Source organism: Leucopleurus acutus, assembly GCF_964270905.1.
Source record: "Leucopleurus acutus genome assembly, chromosome: 6".
NCBI classification, from domain to species: Eukaryota; Metazoa; Chordata; class Mammalia; order Artiodactyla; family Delphinidae; genus Leucopleurus; species Leucopleurus acutus.
Genome location: NC_139149.1, coordinates 59,086,931 through 59,106,389, shown reverse-complemented (window position 1 = coordinate 59,106,389; position 19,459 = coordinate 59,086,931). Strand labels below are relative to the sequence as shown.

General features: G+C 44.7%; 1 protein-coding gene across 1 annotated transcript in view; it reads right to left on the bottom strand.

Annotated features, from left to right (window-relative positions):
- RAPGEF4 (Rap guanine nucleotide exchange factor 4) overlaps positions 1-19,459 on the bottom strand; it is a 319,624-nt gene that overhangs the window by 251,990 nt on the left and 48,175 nt on the right. Inside the window, 2 exon segments of the mRNA XM_082841163.1 lie at positions 7,774-7,862; positions 10,513-10,655. Coding sequence (XP_082697289.1) covers positions 7,774-7,862; positions 10,513-10,655 — 232 coding nt within the window.

The window sequence follows — 19,459 nt, the reverse complement described above, 5'->3', positions numbered from 1 at the left end:
ATTAGTTTAAAACTTTATTTTTAGGATTTAAATAGTTACCATGCCAAAGAGGCTCCTCACTTATAAAATCTGCAGAGAAAAGAAGGACCCTGTCTCTCTGGCCCCTCCCCCACACACACAGAGTTGGGTATTGTCTGAGATAGTGTGGTTTTTAAAACTATTTATTGTGTTTAAGCTTCATATTTGTTTTATAACTTGTTCCAATGCTCACTCCTAACCTGAAATCCACTTAAACATGAAAAAGTCCACCCATAGTATTGATTTTATTCATTCCAGTGGGAATGCAAAGCCTCTGGCTTTCAGCCCGTTAAGTTAATTAGGCACCGGAGACAGGCGGCTTCTCGAGCACTCGAGTTCAGCTGTGGGCATCTGAAGGCCTGCGCGTCCTGCTCAGGCTCAGGTAAGAAACCGAGGGTGGGGACAGGTCTCGCTGGGAACTGGAGGATATATCCCCAGCAGCATCTGTGCTACACGAGCACGTGAGCCAGGCTGGGACACTCGGGGAGACTGAGGCAGTCCGTGGGCAGGGCCCCTTGCTGGGCATTCTCAGTTTCAGGGGGTAAGACAACGCACGGCCAGGCAGGAAAACGGCTGGGCGGCTGGGAGAGGGGCCTCTGACAGCCGCACAGGGACACAGGGGCAGGAGCACTTCCCAAGTAGGTTTTGTTTTACGGAGTAGTGGGATCAATATAAATCACAGGAAGACATTTCCAAGGACGGTCTCTAATAAAAGTTCGCCATAATAACAGGAATGGAATAATCCGTGTACTTCCCAGAGTTCTTAGCACACCCCTGGTTTCAAGGCTGTAACGCAAGAAACGAATGCACCGTGGCACCAGCTCCTCGGGGAGGGTCTCGGGGAGGTACGGCCCACGTCCCTCTCCTCATCCGGAGGCTTTTGTCTCTCCCCTACCCCGGTCCGCGCTCGAGGCCTTGGACTGGGGAGACTCAGGTGAAGAGAAGGCGGGGAAGCAGAGCGTAGGCCTAACTGCGTGAGAGGCAGAGAAGCTGGTCCCAGCCAGCGCGCGGCAGGCTCCTGTACCCCAGGGTTCCGGTCCCGAGCCAGGAGCGGACACAAGGCGGGGCAGCATCAGCACGCCAGGTCGTGCCTCCCCGGCTGGCACACGTTGTGTTTCTAAACTGACTGGGCGGGCTGACCCCAAACAAGACCAGGAGGCGAGCCATCTGGCTGCCCGCAGCCCCATGGCTTTTCCCCTCCGCCCTCCCATGCCAGGAAAGGGCCTGAAGATTATATTACTACCTACCGGCGTGTTTCTGTTTTCCTCCTTCTCCCAAATGCGGAATCAAGGGCTTTCTTTGTTATAACGTTGGGCATCGGCGTGACCCCAGGGCATGAAGAAGGCGCCACACACCGCCGTGACCACCATGCGTGCGTACTGGCAGCACCTGGGAGCAAACGCCCTTTGTACCCGTAGCCTCCTCCCCAGGCAGATGGTCCCTCGTGCGGCTAACCTCAGCGTGGCTCGGGCAGAGCACCGGATTGGGTAAGGAAGTCAGGTGACTTCCAGCTCTATGGGCTACCACTGTGTCCTCCTGAGTGGGCAACTCATTCACCTGTGACCTAAGCAAGATGCAACACAGCTGGGTCGACCTAACAGAGCGGCTCAAACAAAAGAGTGCAAGTGAAATGCTTTCCGCATGATGAGATTTAACACTACTCTGCTCGCAGTGTATGGCCAATGAGAAATAAGGGTGACCCTCCACGGGAGGTCCAAAGAATTCGAGAAGAACCTGCCAAACCGATCATACAGAGAGCAAGAAGTGAGTTTTCTTACTCTGGTGAGCAGAAAAGTATAGAGGAATGATGGGAAGGGAGAAGAAGTAACATATTGAAACAGGCAGGAAAGTAACATGAATTTATGAGGCAGATAAGATACTTCTGCTCTGTGTATTCTTGAAGTTATAGTTATATCTTCCTATCATACATAAGAAATAGGGTGTTTTTTTTCAGAAGACATTCCCCCCAAATCAATAGTACCTAATAAATGTGTGCCATAAAAATACTGTACCGGAATCTGTGAAGGGTTTTCTTCCTCACGTGTTTCTTATTTCAGTCAGTGGCATCACCGCCCACCTCATCATCCAAGTCAGGCTCCTCCTTTTCTCTCAACCCCCTTCACATCCCATCAACGCCTCTCCCACCCTCTGACCTAGAAACCCTTTGAAGGGATGGGCCACGCTCATTTCACTGTGCGCGTCCAGGCCTGAAAGGTGGTGCAGGAGGGCCCACATGCCAGGGGCAGCCCAGCAGAGGGTGAGAAGCGGGCCTTCCCCAGCAGCACGCCTCAGGGGGGGCTTGGAGGTGAGGCGTGGAGCTCTGAGTTCTGAGCTGGAATCGGAAATGCAGGAGGGTGGCTGCAGGAGCTGCAGGGGAAAAGCCGCTTCTCTGCACACTCGTCACTGCTGAACTGCTCAGCCCTCCCTTTATCCCTTCCCCTTCCCACCCTCCGGATGGCACCTGTACAACCCTGAGGGTCAAGAACGTGAGCCCTAGGATCACAAAGAACTGGCTCTGACACCTAATGGCCGTGTAACCTGTAAAATGAGACTAATAATAGCACTGAATGGGGAAGGCGCTGTAGGGAGTAGCCAGTGAAATAAAACTTGTAAAGTGCTTTGCACAAAGCTGCCTCTAGTGGGCGCCCGGTTACCATTAGCCATTCCTGCCCTTATCTCACCATTCCGGCTCAGCTAAAACCCTACTGAGGAGCCGCAACTCAGAGATGAGGTTGGCAGTTCATCACCACCATCTCCTCTGACTTCTGACTCTCAGATGAGAAGAGAGGCATGCAGGGCAGGGTGAGACTCGAGGAAAGGAAATGGAGGGGCAGGCTAGCAAGAAACTGCCCTAACCACTTTTGAAGATTTGACTCTTTGCTGTTACCTCATTTCTTTCCTTAATTCTCTCTTAGTCTCTTTTAACTCTTCTTCCTTTTCTTTCACTGCCCCCTGCCCACCTTTTTTCGTGTGTGAACAGCAGGAAGAACATGAAATTTGGAGTGTGTCAGATGTGAATTCAATTCTTTTTTTTTTTCTTGCCTGCATTTTATAAAACTAAAATGAGTTTATTTTGCTAAGTCAAGCAGTAAAAAGAAGGAAATACTTCTCTTTTATAGCCATGTACCTCTAAAGCCACTGTCCAGGAATTTTCCAGCACTGACATTTTTGGTCCGCAGAGACCAAAAATATGCAGATAAAGTTAGTCCCAGCAAAGACTGCACAATGTAACCAAACTTTCTTTACATACACAGGGGGAAAACAAACCCACAGATTTAATACAAATTTTAAAAAATGTGGCCTCATAAAACAGTCATTCGGAGATCAGTAAGGACTCTGCTCTATCTACTTAGTGGCGGACATTAACAACTCCTCTGGGCAGACAACGGTCAACGTAGTCATTAGCCAGAAAACTGTGACGACTTGCAGTGGGTTCTTTTTCCTACAAAAATATTAATACTGCTGCATGAGGTTTCATATGATGCATGGCGACTTACTAAGTGAAAGAAATTGGAAAAAAACCTTGACATCAGGAAGTAAACAAAATTAGAGAGTTGCTCACATTCCAACAGGTATTTGTTAAGCATCTAGGAGGTATCCAAAATGTTTCTATAAGCCACAGAAATGTATCTTCCTTTACCAAACACAGAATTATTGTAAAACCCAGTAAGCTTCATTTTGAAATGTCGAGTGAATTCAATTCTTAATTTAGCCACGTACATACGTGTGGCCCCAGGAAAGTTATACCTAAGGTCTCTGAGCCTTGTTTTCAAGCCCCTGTAAAATAGGACATGAATAACTAAAGATAAAGACAGTTAATAACCACGGAACCCCTCACACAGTGTGACACGTGAAGGCACTTAGCAATGCTGTTGCTGGTCTCTAGGAATTCCAGGTCTTTTCTTGCGTCTCCTCCCATGGCCCATTGCCCAATCTCATTTTGCTCCCCATGATAGGGGTATTAGGATGGTTAATTTTGTGTGTCAACTTGGCTAAACTATGGTAATCAGTTGTTCAGTCAAACAGTCTATATTTTGCTATAAAAGTATTTTTTTAGATGTGATTAACATTTGCAATCAGTAGGCTTTAAGTAAAGCAGATTACCTGCCATAATGTGGGTGGGCCTCATCTAATCAGTTGAAGGCCTTGAGAGCACATACGTCTCCCTTGAGGTTTCCCAAAGAAGAAATTCTGCTTCCACAATGCAACATAGAAATTCTGCCTGAGTTTCTTTCCAGCTTTTAGACTCAAGACTGCAGCATCAACTTTCACCTGAAACTCCAGCCTGCCAGTTGCCCTGAAGATTTCAAACTTGGCAGTCCCCACAATCACATAAACCAATTCCTTAAAAGAAATATCTGTCTCTATCTATCTATCTATTTATCTATCTATCCATCTATCTATCTTCCTACATATCTTTCTATCTATCTATCTTTCTATCTATCTATCTCCTGTTGGCATTGCTTGGCATCCTGTTGGCACCCTGTTGGCAAACCCTCACTTACATAGGATGCTACTCTGATTGGCTAACCCATAGACCTGATGTGGCCACATCACTAGTGGGCAGAGACCAGAGTCCATTACAAGGCTAGAGCAGCTAGAAATGGGTTTTTTTTTTGTTTCTCCCCTTTGAGCAACTTGCCACGAGAGAAGATTCAGCCATCTCACTCATCCTCCTTAGCTTCTTCCCTCCTTGTGGCTGGAACCCTGTCTCGCCCATCAGAGCTGGCTAGAAGGCTAGGATCACTGTCTGTCTCAGGCTACTCTTGGGAGGGCTGGAGGATGTAGAGGTCAATGTGTTTTCCTTGTTTCTTAGTGACTCTCCAAATCAATTCAGAAAACTCTGGTTGGACATTATGGCTGGACTCTGTGAAGTACACAGAGGAGGCAATAAGCCAGCTTTGGTATAAAACTAATTCCTGACAAAGTAAGAGAAGAGCAAACCCAGCTCAGGAAACTTCTCTGCATTGGGGCTGAGGTCAAAACCACAGCTAAAATCTGGGGGCTTCCCTGGTGGCGCAGTGGTTGAGAGTCCGCCTGCCGATGCAGGGGACACGGGCTCATGCCCCGGTCCGGGAAGATCCCGCATGCCGCGGAGCGGCTGGGCCCGTGAGCCATGGCCGCTGAGCCTGCGCGTCCGGAGCCTGTGCTCCGCAACGGGAGAGGCCACAACAGTGAGAGGCCCGCGTACCGCAAAAAAAAAAAAAAAAAAAACACAGCTAAAATCTAAAGTTAAAAATTTACTAAAATTTTTTAAAAACCCACAGCTAATAACAAAGTGTTGCTCAGCTATTCTTGGCTGGCAGCCCATGGTGAGAGATAATTGGTCCAGGGTAACACTCCAGCAGCCCCTGGCCAAATACTATTCTAATACCATCAAAATCTCGTGCCAGCTTTTAACATCTGAGGTGTCAGCACGTCACTGCTGATGCTATTTATCATCCCTTAGGAACATCTGCTCTGCTTTTTAAAATTCTTTCCTCATCTCTCTTGCTTATATTTCTTGCCTTCTCACCTTTCTCCTCCTTAATTCGCATCTTCCTTCCCTTTCCTCTCTTTCCTCACCTTTCTCTTTTCAACTTTCCACCCACACCATCATTACTCATTCAGGACCATGCAGAGGAGGAAGGAAAATCATCCTCTTCTAGGTCCTGTCCCCTCTGCACATCCACGGAGGTGCGACCGGGTGAAGGGAAGCAGCAGGGGCAGCTGTGAGCCACGAGAGCCGGAGGGGACCCGCCAGGACAGCAGTCTGCGGGGAAAAGGTGTGCAGAGATGCAGGACATGGGGTGACCTGAAAGGATGAGAAGTAGCCGAGAGAGGGGAATCGCACGCTTCATCATGTTTCTTCGGAGTCAAAGAGTACAGAGTGTTGGCTAAGAGCGTATGTTCAGGTGCCTAAGTCCTTGGGTTTTAATCTTGGTTCCCCTAATTTCTAGATATGTTACTTGGAGCAAGTTAGTTAATCCCTTGAGGCCTCAGTTTCCTCATCTGTAAAATGAAGCAGTAACGTGACCTACCTCATAGGGTTATTGTGAGGATTAAAGGAGTAAACACCTATTAAGTGCTGAGAACACTGCCTAGCACATAACAAATACCCAAGAATTGCTAGCTGTCCTCGGTCCCACTGGGAAACGGAGGCAGCTTACAAGAATCAAAACCCACCTCCCCCGTTGGGCCGCTCTGAAATCCAAGAGGAAACTGGCCCTGTGAGAGAGGGGAGAGGGACAGTACCACTGAGGCTAGCGGGCACAGATTCCGGGCAGTTTCTCATGGAACTTTTGATGCACTGCTGCATAGAAAAGGTACACTATTGGTTAAGTAGAACTTGGGCACTGGCCTGAGGTCCTAAGCCTCCATGACAATGGGTGGAACACAGGCACCTATACTCCACACTTCAAATGTCCACTTACCGACCATCCGCTCGTTAGATGGTAACCGCCCACGACTCCAACACAAACACAGGTTCCTACAAAATTTAAACCTCAAGTTGAGGACGTCATGATGTTTCTCACATTCGAAGTGTGCCACATCTGGAGAAGGCTCAGAAGCACTGTCTTAAACATGGTACTTGGCTGGAGGTTATTTGTCCCTTTAACTGATTCTTTGATGTTCCTTGATATTTCTTTCTGATTCTGTAGTTAGCCAATTCTCTTCCTTCAGTTTTTATCTGAATCCTGAATATGTGAATATAAACTTGGAACATTCTCGTAGTGAAGCTTGACCGTATCCTCTAGAGGGGTGTCCTTTTGAGATGAGAGGTTCTTGGCTCTAAGTAGGAAGGTTCTGCACATTTAGGCCACATGGAATAATGACGGAGCAAAAGTCACTGCAGATATGAAAGGAGACTCTGGGTACAATTTTCTTTTTTTTTTTTTTTTGCAGTACGCGGGCCTCTCACTGTTGTGGCCTCTCCCGTTGCGGAGCACAGGCTCCGGACGCGCAGGCTCAGCGGCCATGGCTCACGGGCCCAGCCGTTCCACGGCATGTGGGATCTTCCCGGACCGGGGCACGAACCCGCGTCCCCTGCATCGGCAGGCGGACTCTCAACCACTGCGCCACCAGGGAAGCCCAGGGTCCAATTTTAAATTCACAAATATTATGGGATGGAGGGCAAGAAGAATATGAGTTTTATCTACCAGGATGCCAAGCTCCTCAGAGGTGACTGATTAGGATAAAGGAAGCCTGTGCTGCACTTTAGGAAAAAAAGTATTACTGGCCCTCCCACACTTGACAAGTTGAGGTAGAGAAAAAGTGAGGGATATTTGGGGGACTGCACCGACCACGTTTCCCCTGCATTGCTGGAGCTCTTAAAAGGCCGACAAGGGGATCACTTCTAGGACGGAGAAAAGTCAGGAAACCAGACGGAGGAGGATCTAAGGACAAACCTCGGAAGACTTGCTTCTCCTTCCCCTTTCTCACATTTCACCTTACGTAACTGAAGTTTCTCGCTGCAATGGACTTGTTGCATTTTCCAAATAGAGAGCAAGCTCCTGGAGAACAGCCCATGTGCTCCTGCATTTCATGTTCCCACACCCGGCGCCACACTCAAATCACGGAAGACATTCACTATATATGTTTCTTGAGTAACTTAATAAGGGAACTCAACACATACTTGCTGAACTCCTTACTGTGGGAAAGAGGAAGTGGCTTGGAAAATGTAATTTTGATGGCATCCAAGACCGAGAGATAATGTATCGTTTGAAAGTAATAACTCTTACTTTAAGACAAAAAAAAAAGAATAAGGTATCTTACCTGGTGACTGCTGGTCTCAGAAACTTTAACATCCAAAGACCCTGCCAGGACAGCATACCAGTTGGTTCCAATATCACCCTGGCGAAATACTGGAAAAGAAACAGCCACGTAAGTAGACCAGATGTGAGTTGGTTTCACCACGTAACCTGATAGCTTCTCACTGGGTATTGTGAGCCTAACTTGGACCTAGATGAGCTTAGCGACCTTCCTCTATCTGTTCCCACCAGAACAGGCCAAACTTTTCTTTCCCTCTTCTATCAACAAAGCTATATCCCCTTTATTCAACGTTCCATGAAGTAGAACTCTATTAAACAGAACTCTTTCAGATTTACAGAGCAGCAATGAGGGATGATAACCCTAAATGCTATAAGATCCTTTGAATGTAAGAAGAATTGACTGGTATGCTCTGTAATTTATCTTAAATATACTTCACTGTATTGTGATTCTTGGAAAATTATTACTCTAGATGGGGTACGTGTTAATAAGACTATGGGACTCAACAAAACTAGCTCACCACCCCAATTTCCCAAATCTATGTATATTAAAAGCAACATGCTTTCTAGAATAGAATGTCTCCTTTTAAGCTAACCAATGGCTGATTAAGAAAAATAAAATCTGTTTTAAAATCTTTAACTACTGTCTTTTCATTGTCCATCTTCTTGTTTATTTTATAAATTCACTGCTTTTAGGCATTACGAGTTAACTGCTCTCTGGAAATGATTCTCATCAGAAATTTCTGAACTTAATTTTGCTTTACTTTTGTAATCTCAGAGAGAAAACATTTAGTTATTTAAAGAGAACCTTAGTTCTCATATCCATGTTAAGACCAGTAGTTTGGAAAGTCATTCTGAAACACCGGTTCAAAAATCTCATACAGACCCAACTATCCTTTGAAATATCCTAGCTAAATAACTAGATGGAATGATCTGATATTTTAAAATTCTTCTCACAGAGTCAGAAGTCAAGTGGCTCAATGAAAAATCACATGACAACTCAGTGGGACAGTTACGTTCTGACAAGGCTAGTGCTCAGTGCGTACGAGGAAGCTTCTGGGAGCCATAATTAATGACGACGAGCTGTTCTAAGCTCTCTGACTGAGACATGCTGTGGAAAGGCAAGAACAACAATAGCATCCTACCAAGTGCAATGATAAGCTTAAGATGGGGGATGGCTGAGTTTATAGCTGGCCTCTCGAGTAACTCTAGCCTTTGTAAGGGACTTATTTTAGAGTTAGGGCTTTGCCTTTCATGAACTTCTTGGCCCCCAAAGACATTATCATCTGCCAATCAAATTCATATTACACATCACAGAAGATTCATTTTGAAAATGGCCTTAAGAAATAGAAAACAGAGTCTCAGCTCTAAAAGAAGGAAGTTCCCGCTATCAGTAAGAATAAAAATATTGGTTTGAAAACCGTATGTGTGGATGATTTTTTTTAATAGAAGTATGACTATGTTTTTGCATGTGTGCATATGGGAAAACATCTTGAAGAAAACATTCACACAAAATGTGAATGTCAATCTCTGGATTTGGGGATTGTAGGTGATTTTTATTTTGTCTTCTAAATTTTCTACAGTGATGTTGTGACAGATCCTGATAGGTTCCCACTCAGAATCACGCCCTCCCTTCCTCCTGTTTAACTGAACATGGATTTGATACAAGTTCCCACCCTACTCTAATGGGTCGAATTCTAAGAACGTATTTCTTCCCTAGCGCCACTGGGGTAACCATGATTGGTCTAAATCAGCCCTGGTGATTCCATGATCTCTGCCAGTGATTGGTTTAAAGATGGGCACATGATGCAATTCTGGCCAATGAAACAATACAGGAAGTCTGCTGGGGGATTCTGAAAAAGAGACAAGAAATAGTCCTTCAGCAGGAATGTTGTGTATCAGCACACAATGCCTCCAACTGCTGTAGTTAGTTGTATCAGAACTATTTGGGACAAATCTGAGTACAAGTGCCAACACCTGAGGATGCAGAGCAAAAACAAATAAACCAACAAAAAAGATGGGAGGAACCTGGGACCTTAATAATGTCATTGAGCCACTCAATCAACCAACCCTGAAGCCATCCTTCCTCAGCACTGCTTACACATGAGTAATTGATCTTCCCCCTTTGTATGAGTTATTACTCAAGCCAGCTGGATGGGAGTTTTCTGTTACTGCCATATAAAGCATCCCAACAAATAGAATAGCACTACTTTCTTAATAAGAAAAGACTTGGTTTTTTTTAATGCAGCTGTTACCCTATCATTTTACTCTCCCTACCCCTTTGGTCACATCTGGAATAGACATTATCACTGAGGTTAATTTGAAACATTGCTATTGTAAAATCAGCTATGCTTTAAGTTTTTAAATTACTATTATCATTAGTTAAGAGACCTTTTATCTTGTTTAATATCCTGCTGGCTCCCATATTTCTTGGGTTACAGAAAATAATTATATTTTAGAATTTCTAAGGATACTGCTGAATGTATAAATCAGTACATCCTTCCAGCTCCATCTGGAAAGTAGGCTGCCCTGGAAGAACCATTTACATGCTGTGGATGAAGGAGTTAAGGAAATGCCTACATGGAACTGAATAAATAAAGGAGAGGGAAATGTCAACCTCATATCTTTGACTGAAGCTCAAATATTTGGCACATAGATACCCCATTTGCTATCCATCCCCACAGGGTAACCACAGATGAGCACAAACTTATACATGAAAACACACCACTGGAGTTGCATTTCTTACATGTTATTCCTTTTTCCAGATTCTCATAATAACCACATAAACAAATCTGATGAAGGAGATTTGGGTGAAATTTCTCAAAAGCTTTAACTTCTTTCAGCCGCGTGAAGATTATATCCACATCTTCACTGGATCGTTCTAATGGTCTATAAAGGGGAGAAAAGGCACAAGGCTAGATCAGAAAGAACTTACTTGAGTCAACATGCATTATTCTGACTATATTTAAAATTTTGCAAATATACCAATTGCAAATATTTTACTGCAAATATTTATCCCCCTATAACCATTATAAATATTTCCAGGCCTTCGTCAACTGTCCACCTTAAATCACAAATACTGCAGATGGTGTGATATTGTGATTTACAATAAAAAAATATAAAATAGTAAGAAATAAGAAATTGTTCACTGTTCCTTGCACAGAGCTCCTAAAACTCTTGTAATTTCTTATATGAGAGCCACATGGGGCCTCTTAGTTATACTATTTGGCCTCTTGTCCTCAGTTCCTGAAATGCTTAAGAGCCATAAAAGTGAAATGGGCGTCAAGCCCCTTTCCACCACAACCAAGTTTATGTTAATGAGGGGACTTTTGGAAAACTCCTAGGTAACCTGAGGATGGAGACTGGCTGCCTGGAGAACCACCACTCATGTGATTAGAGGGTTGGAACTTTCAGCCGCACCCCTTGACGTGGGGGTGAAGGGGCTGGAAATTGAGTTCAGTCACCAATGGCCAATCAATTTCATCAAGCATGCCTCAGTACTGAAGACTCCATAAGAATCCCTGAACAACGGGGTTCAGAGAGCTTCTGGGTTGGTGAACACCTGGAAATGTGGGGAGAGGCACTGGGAGAGGGCGTGGAAGCTCCATGCCCCTTCCCATACTTCGCCTGTACACCTCTTCCATCTGGCTGTTCCCAAGCTACACCCTTTCATAGTAAATCTAGCAAGTAATTGTTTCACTGAGTTCCGTGAACTGCTCTAGCAAATTCATCGAACTCCAAGAGGGGTTTGTGGAAACCTCCAATTTATAGCCAGTCAGTCAGAAGCACAGGTAACAACTTGGACTTGCAGCTGACATCTGAAGTTGCACGTGTGTGGGGGCGGGGAGCAGTTTTGTGGGACCGAGCCCTTAACCTGTGGGATCTGATGTTATCTCCAGGTAGACAGTGTCAGAATTGAGTTGAATTGTAGGACAGCCAGCTGGTGTCACAGAATTGCATAATGTGTGGAAAACCCACACACCTGGTATCAGAAGTGTAGGGAGTATGGTAGTAGCATGAGGGTAAGGGAAACACAGAAGGAGGAGTTTTCCTCTACAGATGGCTATACTTACTCAAAATTGAGGTCCCAAACACAAATGCCTGCCGGGGCCTATTAGGTAGAGTAAATGATTATACAAAGAGCCAAATATAAGGAAAAAAATATCTACTATACAAAACCAGTGGTAAAAGCAAAGACAAATTGCAAACTGCAGAGGTGGGGCTGTCGACAGGGAGCAGGCCTTATTGGCTATTTTCCTTATCACTGGCTTTCTGTGGAAGCATGGGGCCAGACGTCATGTGTTTCAGCTATTCAGGGAAAGATATCTAGACGTTTGTTCACATTTCTTAAACATTGTGTGGGCCACACACAAAACATCTATGGACTAGATCCAACTTGTTGACCACCGTTTTGCACTTTCTGGATTAAGACGAACTGGAGAAGTAAACAAAAATGGGATAGCTTTACAGATTATATAAACTATTTTCTTTCTTTTCTTGGAGCCGTTTTCCAGGTCTATTTGTTCTTTGATAGATATGTCCCGTTCTACAGAAAATATTCACCTCCTAAGTGCCCCCAGAACATTCTGGGATCAGAGGAAACGAGGGGGGCCAGGTAATGGCCCCTCAGCATTACCTGAGACAGGTAATGCTCACCAAATTCCCACGTGTTCCCTGACATTTTTACCGGCTTCCTTTGTAGTTATGTTGGAGCCACGTTCTGGCCAGTGGACTGTGAACAAATCGAGCACGCATCACTTCTGAGGTGAAACTGTTAAGGGCCAGCCTCAGCCACAACTCTGCAGTGTGTGATGGGTTACTGTGTCCCTCCCCCAAAATATGCTAAAGCCCTAATACCCGGTACCCATGAGTGTGACCTTATTTGGAAAGAGGGTCTTTGCAGATGCAATCAAATTAGGATGAACTCACACTGGATTAGAGTGGGCCATTAGACAAGGACTGGTGTCCTTACAAAAAGAAGGACATTTGGAAACAGACACAGGGAAGATGGCCAGGTGAAGGCGGAGGCAGAGGCAGGAGGGACGCATCTCTAAGCCAAGAAACACCAAGGATTGACGGCAGCCACGAGAAGCTGGAAGGAGACGAGGAAGGAGATTCCCAAGAGCCTTCAGGGGGACCTGGCCCTGACGACACCTTGGTTTTGGACTTCTGGCCTCCGGAATCGTAAGAGAACACATTTCTGTTGTTTTATCCCACCTAGTCTGTGGTCTCTTGTTTCAGCAGCCCTAGGAAACTGATGAGGAGGCAGGTGCTTCAGATGCTACAGCCGCAAGATGGAGACTTTGTCTAAGTGACAAATAAACCGCCACTGTGTGAAGCCCCGAGATTTTGGTTGGGGGAGGGGGAGTGTTGTTAATACAGCATCACCTAGACTAACATAGAGGTCAGGACTACACGGGCCAGAGTCCAAGGAACTTGGGACATTATCAGAGGAAGACAGATCCCACCATGAGAGATGCACATTTTTGGAGGACATGAGCGGGTGACCTGTCACGAAGGCGAAGACCTAAGACACAGCTTTCATGAGTTTAATTGAGAGGCTCTGCCCCCACCCCTGTCACACTTTCAGGCCCAAGATAACTAGATTCGAAGAATCTGCTTACAACCTCGGCGGGCCTCCCAATTAACCTCTACTCAAGGGGCCTGAGCTCTGCTTCCCAGGGAAGAGGGAGGAAAGTCCTGATGCATTAGTGCCAGTTTATGAGATGACCAAGTGTCCGGAAGAGCTGAGAGCTTTGCAGGCTTACCGGGGAAGGTACAGCACACTGGGCACAGGGCCTCTTTCCACCTCTTGTCCCGTTGGAAGGGCCTTATCAACTCCCTACCAGAAGCCATGTTCTCAAAAGTCAAGGGGCTCTGAAACAGGTGCTAGAATTTCAGCAGTTAATAAAGGGGTGCAGACAACTTTCAGTGAGAGCCTTTGAGTGTCCGGTGGGAAAGCATTTCCCAAGCAGTGAAGGCGCAGTGGCCGGCAGAGCTACCCTCGACAGCTCTAGCCAGCGGAGTGCACTTCATGGGAAGCAGTGTCGGCACGAGCAGGGGTAACACCCAGCCACAGCAAGCAGCCGTGTGAACCCCACGGGGCTCCGCTACAGAAGCGCGGGCACTAGCCTGCATGCCCAAAGCAATGGCGACATTTAAGTCAACCGGAGGGGGGAATCACAAGGACCAGATGAGCTGGAAATTGGCTGGACATTGATATGGTGGATTCTACTTAGTTACGCAGGAAAAGAGAGAGAGATTAGAATCCATCTTCCATCAGGAGGGAAAGCAGCATCCCACCTTGTTTATTCTCCCCAGAGCACGTTCCATATTAGGAAGGCAGACCAGGGAGGCCTAAAAACATGTTTGGTCCAACACTCTCCGGAAGAAACTGAAAGCAGCAGGAAAGAAAAGCACTTACATCCTTCCATACAGACCAAAACAAGCACAAGAGAACTTCAAGACTCATAACCAGATTGTGTGAGGCCCAGTGACAAAAGACACTTGGAAAGACAGAGCTAATGTGAGATAGCCGGGATGAGCATGAAAGCTCTCTTCCTGAGATTTTCTGTGGGCACCCCAAAATTAGGTCCTAATAATGTCTCCCCCATTGTTTAAACATTTAAGCCACAGAAACTATGAAAAGCAATGTTTTCTCTGACATTCATGGAGTGGGGAAAATTCCATTCAGCTATTAACGGACATCTTTACCAACCCACCTCTGTAACCTACCCCAGGTGATAATCCTTCCGTTGCCCCACTTCTCTTGGGAATCTATGATTTCCTAATGCCACATACATTCTCCTCTCTGCAGAGGTCATGCCTGGTACTTCCTTCATAGATCCCATGGTACTCAGTAGAGGGCCAAGCACACAAGAAGGCCTTGGATGCGATGTTCCACAGCGACCTCAAACCGGACTCACCTTCTCTCCGACATCTGCCACTGCACCTGCACTCCTTATTGCCACACGTGGAGCAGGCTCGTCCTCTCTCACCACGTCCAGCTAATTCTACCAACTCAGTGTCTCTCAAATCCATCTCCACTTCTTAACCCCTCCGGCCACGGCCTCATTTGAGTGTGAATGAAGGGCACGTGAAACACGTACAGGGCTAGCAAGCTGAACGGCATGGCAGTCCTGGCCTAGGCAGCTGGAGAACTTGGGTTCCGTCTAATAGTCAGCAGAAGTATTCGAAGCAGGAAGGTGGCATGACTGGACGTACATTTTGGAAAGATCACCTTGACTGCAAGTAAAGGCAGGTGGGAGCGTGTAAAGACCAACAGCTAAGAGACCAGTCAGGAAGCTCTTGCAGTAGTTCAAAATGATGATGCAGGTTTCTCTAATTATAGCTCTCTCTACGCTCCTTTCCTTAACAACTGCGTACATCTGGTCCCCTAAGTAAACGTTCCAAGTTCAGAGAAGTTATTTTCCTTAGCCAACCCTCTGACACCCAGGACCCGTGTTTTAAATCACTTTTTCTAAAAACTTCACATTTAAAACATGTTCAAACAGCAGTAGAAAGAATCATTTACAAAAGAAGACACTGTGGTAGGCAGGATCCTAGGGTGACCCCAGTGACCCACATCCTTATATAATCCCCTTAAGGGTAGGCAGAAGCTCGAATTTACTTCTGGTCAATAGAATATGGCAAAAGTGTAGAGATAGCACTCCCATGATACGTTACAATATAAAGCAAAGGTAAAGAGATTTTGCAGATGTAATTAAGGTCCCTAACCAATTGACTTTAAGTTAATCACAAGGAAGATTTTTCCCAAGTGGGCCTGACCTAATCAAGCAAGTCCTTTAAAGGAGGGTAGAAGAAGTAGGAGATTCTTTCTTTTTTTTTCAATTTAAAAAAAAAATTACTTATTTTTGGTTGCATTGGGTCTTCGCTGCTGAGTGCAGGCTTTCTCTAGTTACACTGAATAGGGGCTACTCTTCATTATGGTGTGCAGTCTTCTCATCGCAGTGGCTTCTCTTGCTGTGGAGCACAGGCTCTAGGCACGTGGGCTTCAGTAGCTGTGGCACGCAGGCTCAGTAGTTGTGGCTCGAGGGCTCTAGAGAGCAGGCTCAGTAGTTGTGGCACACGGGCTTAGTTGCTCCGTGGCATGTGGGATCTTCCCAGACCAGGGAATCGAACCCATGTCCCCTGCATTGGCAGGCGGAGTCTTAACCACTGCGCCACCAAGGAAGTCCCAAAGTAGGAGATTCTTTTGCTGGCCTTGAAGAAGGAAGCTGCCATGTAGCAAAAGGGCTACGTGGCAGGGAATATATGAGGTCCCTGGCTGACAACCAGCAAGAAAACAGGGACCTCAGTCCTACAACTGCAAGGAACTGAATTCTACCAACAACCAAGTGAGCTCAAAAGAGGTCCCCAAGTCCAGACAGGGACACAGCCCAGTCAGCACCTTGATTTCGGCAGAGAATGCAGACAAGCATGCCTAGGCTCCTGCCCCACAGAACTGATTAGGTAATAAAGGTGTGATGCTCTGGGCCACTAGGTTGTGGTGATTTGTTACCCAGCAATAGAAAACGAATACAGACACAAAGTCTTTTCTCACCCTGACTCAGTTCCTTATGACCAGCTTAGGGTTCACTTCCCTCACAGAGCTTTTCCTAACAACGTTCTCATCCTTCTCTGAAGTCCAATTGATATCATTTCTTTTTGGAATCTTATCACATTATTTTACTCTTTCACATGTCATGCATGCAACTTCTGTCTTCTTGGAGATACCATCATTCTTCTATGCATTCATTTGGTGAATACTATTTGGATCTTATTTTTTATTAACTACTGCATCACTGTTTTCCTGTTTTGTTTTGGTTTTTTCTTCTCATGGTTCTTTAGCTCTTCAGGATGAATGTTACTGTCCGTCATTGAAAACTGTCTAAATCAGACAGCAAGGTCAGACAGAGGTTAACCCATCTAAGTTAAAAAGGCACAAACTAAAACCATTGTCGATAAAATAAAATCCTTTTAAGTATTGTTTAAATTGTAACGGTAAATAATGCCTTAAATTAGCATTACAAAAAAGATAATTTTATTAGAATGTGTTTATGATTTTGAAAGGCGTGGTTTTAACAACTTATTTATAACTTTTTACCACATCTACCTTTCAAATTAATGGCACTCAAATAAACAAGACTTAACTTTGCAATATGAATTATCAAAATCTATGGAATTATAAATGACTCTCCGCCAAACACATCCTTTCATGAATACACATTCATTTTATTTATCCATTCGGTAAACTGTATTGCTTTCCTACCTTACATTAGATACCTTTCCCTGGAAGAACAGAGGTGAGCAACACGCCAACCCTACCCACTGGGAGCTCGCAATCCAGTGGGGAAGGGAGCCACACAACCAAAATTAGAATACTGTACGGTAAGTACTGTAACATGGGTACCCACGATGTTCTGGGCTGCACCTTGTTTTACTACAAAGAAGGCAAACATTGAAACTACCAAAGTCAGGTGTACGAGGTATAGCAAAGGTTCTGGATTCCAGGTGCTGCCCACGTGTTATAATGCAATGTGAAAATTTAATGTGCTCTTAAATCTTAATTCAGTCAGCTCGGGATTATCTAGGGACTAATTAACCAGTTTCTGGATTAGTCAGAGCACGAAATAATAACACACAGGCATCTGTGGGGAAAAGTGTACAATAACCATAAAATCAGCAAAACATCTCCTCTTAGATGACTTCTGTTTGACAATATGATAATATATATGCAAATCCTCTGCCGTGAGGTGGGTCCCACCCTGACCAATCTGCTGAGTAAGCCCCCCCTCCTCCCCTCACCTCCCACAGAATCTCTGGGGGACCTTTCAGGACAGTGGATTCCAACACCCAGCAGTCAGACCTGTGGGAGGCATGCAGGAAGTAGATGAAGAGGGAAAGGAAAGGAGGGAAGGGAGGCAAAGTGCTCTCTGCCCAGCTGCCTTCCCATAGTCGTGAACAGAAGGCTCACCCAAGAAATGGACAATAACGGGTCGTAACAGTACATTGTATAGTGTATCTTGTACACTATATACACTATATATAGTGTATCTTGTACACTATACAGTGTATCTTGTGGGAATGTATATAATGCTTAATTTCCTCCACTACTTCACTTGTATTTTTTCTAAATTTCCAGATGTCTTCTGAAGATCAGTAAATGTATTTCAGAACATTGGGTGTAATGCTAAATAAATACATTTGCATTAAAATGACTTTGCGGTTCGTTTTGTCTCCTTGTGCTTTAACAGTAACTTAGGATTATAAAGAGTTAGCCCCCACTCCTAATGAACTGTTAAGTCCGAGAAAATACATGGGAGCTTTGTAAATTATAAAGGGCTACAGAAGCTATTCTTATTATGAGTACCATCAGCTTCATCATCATCGTTAGCCACAAAGACCTTTTAATGATGAAAGCAACGAATAAAGTGCTTAAAAACATATATTAGAATTCTCTTGTAGTTTTGGAAGGGTTTATAGATAGGTGTGCATGTATATTTTTCTCTCTCTATTATAACAACAGTAAGATCTCAAACAATACGTACTTGATAATCTCGTCCTTTTCATAACACTATTAACTTTTTAAAAGGCTTTGAAATGTTCATCAAAAACATTTTACACAGAGGCTAGGTAAGTATTAGTATGCTAAAATCATGTGTGTATAATGCCAGTGATGACGTGGATATATCAAAAGTCTTTGAAACTCAAGATGTTTACCACTTATCATGTTATTTTAATTATATGGTTATTAACCACTTAGAATACTGAAATGTTGACTCTTTACTAATTACAAGTTTTCCCAACAACGTCAACAAAATTCAGAAAGAAGGTGTTGAAAATGCATTCATTCAATCTGCGTGTCTGTATGAGAGAAGAAAGCACTCGAGTGATACAAAGAGCATGGTTCCTGCGCTGAGGAAATTCAAACTGAGTTAGGGAGAATTGTACACATACAGCAATTATCAAGGTGAAATGTAATAAGAAGTGCAATTAAAATAGGAAAGAAGGCAATATGAATTCAGAAGAAGAACAGATATCACTGATGGATGCAAGTTCTACAAAGACTTCATGAAGGCACTATTGTAAATTCTTCCTAAAATCAGTTCTTTCTTGTTTCTCTTTTTACGTCTATAGTACCACCATTGTTGCGTCATTTATTCCTAAAAAATGTGGTGTCAGTAGGGCTCCTCTCCCTAGAGACCTGTTCTATTGACTTTTCTCCCTATGAGTTTCTTACCCACCAACCTCCTAACACACACACACAGATACACACATGCATATCCATATGTACAGAGATGTATACACACAGATGCACACACACATAGGTATAAACACATATACAAACACACACATACACACGGATAAAGATTCTTTGTTGACCAAAGTGTGGTCAGACTCCCGAACCTTTTCCTAGACCCATCTGTGTACTTCTTTGTAAAATGCAGTTTTAGCAAGAACCTTGCTAAAAAGTCAGTTTAACCAGAACCTCCCCACTCCTGATACCTGACCACCCTCCATATCCGATTGGGTTTCTCATTCTCCGCTATCCCCCAGACGACATAGGATCACCCTTGTCTTCAGCAAGAATCCCGTCGGGTCAATTTAGCCAGAATCCTCCTTACCCTTGATGTTTCCTCTCAGTAATTTTCCAGCCACTGACTTCCTCCCACCCCCCACACCTTGCTCCT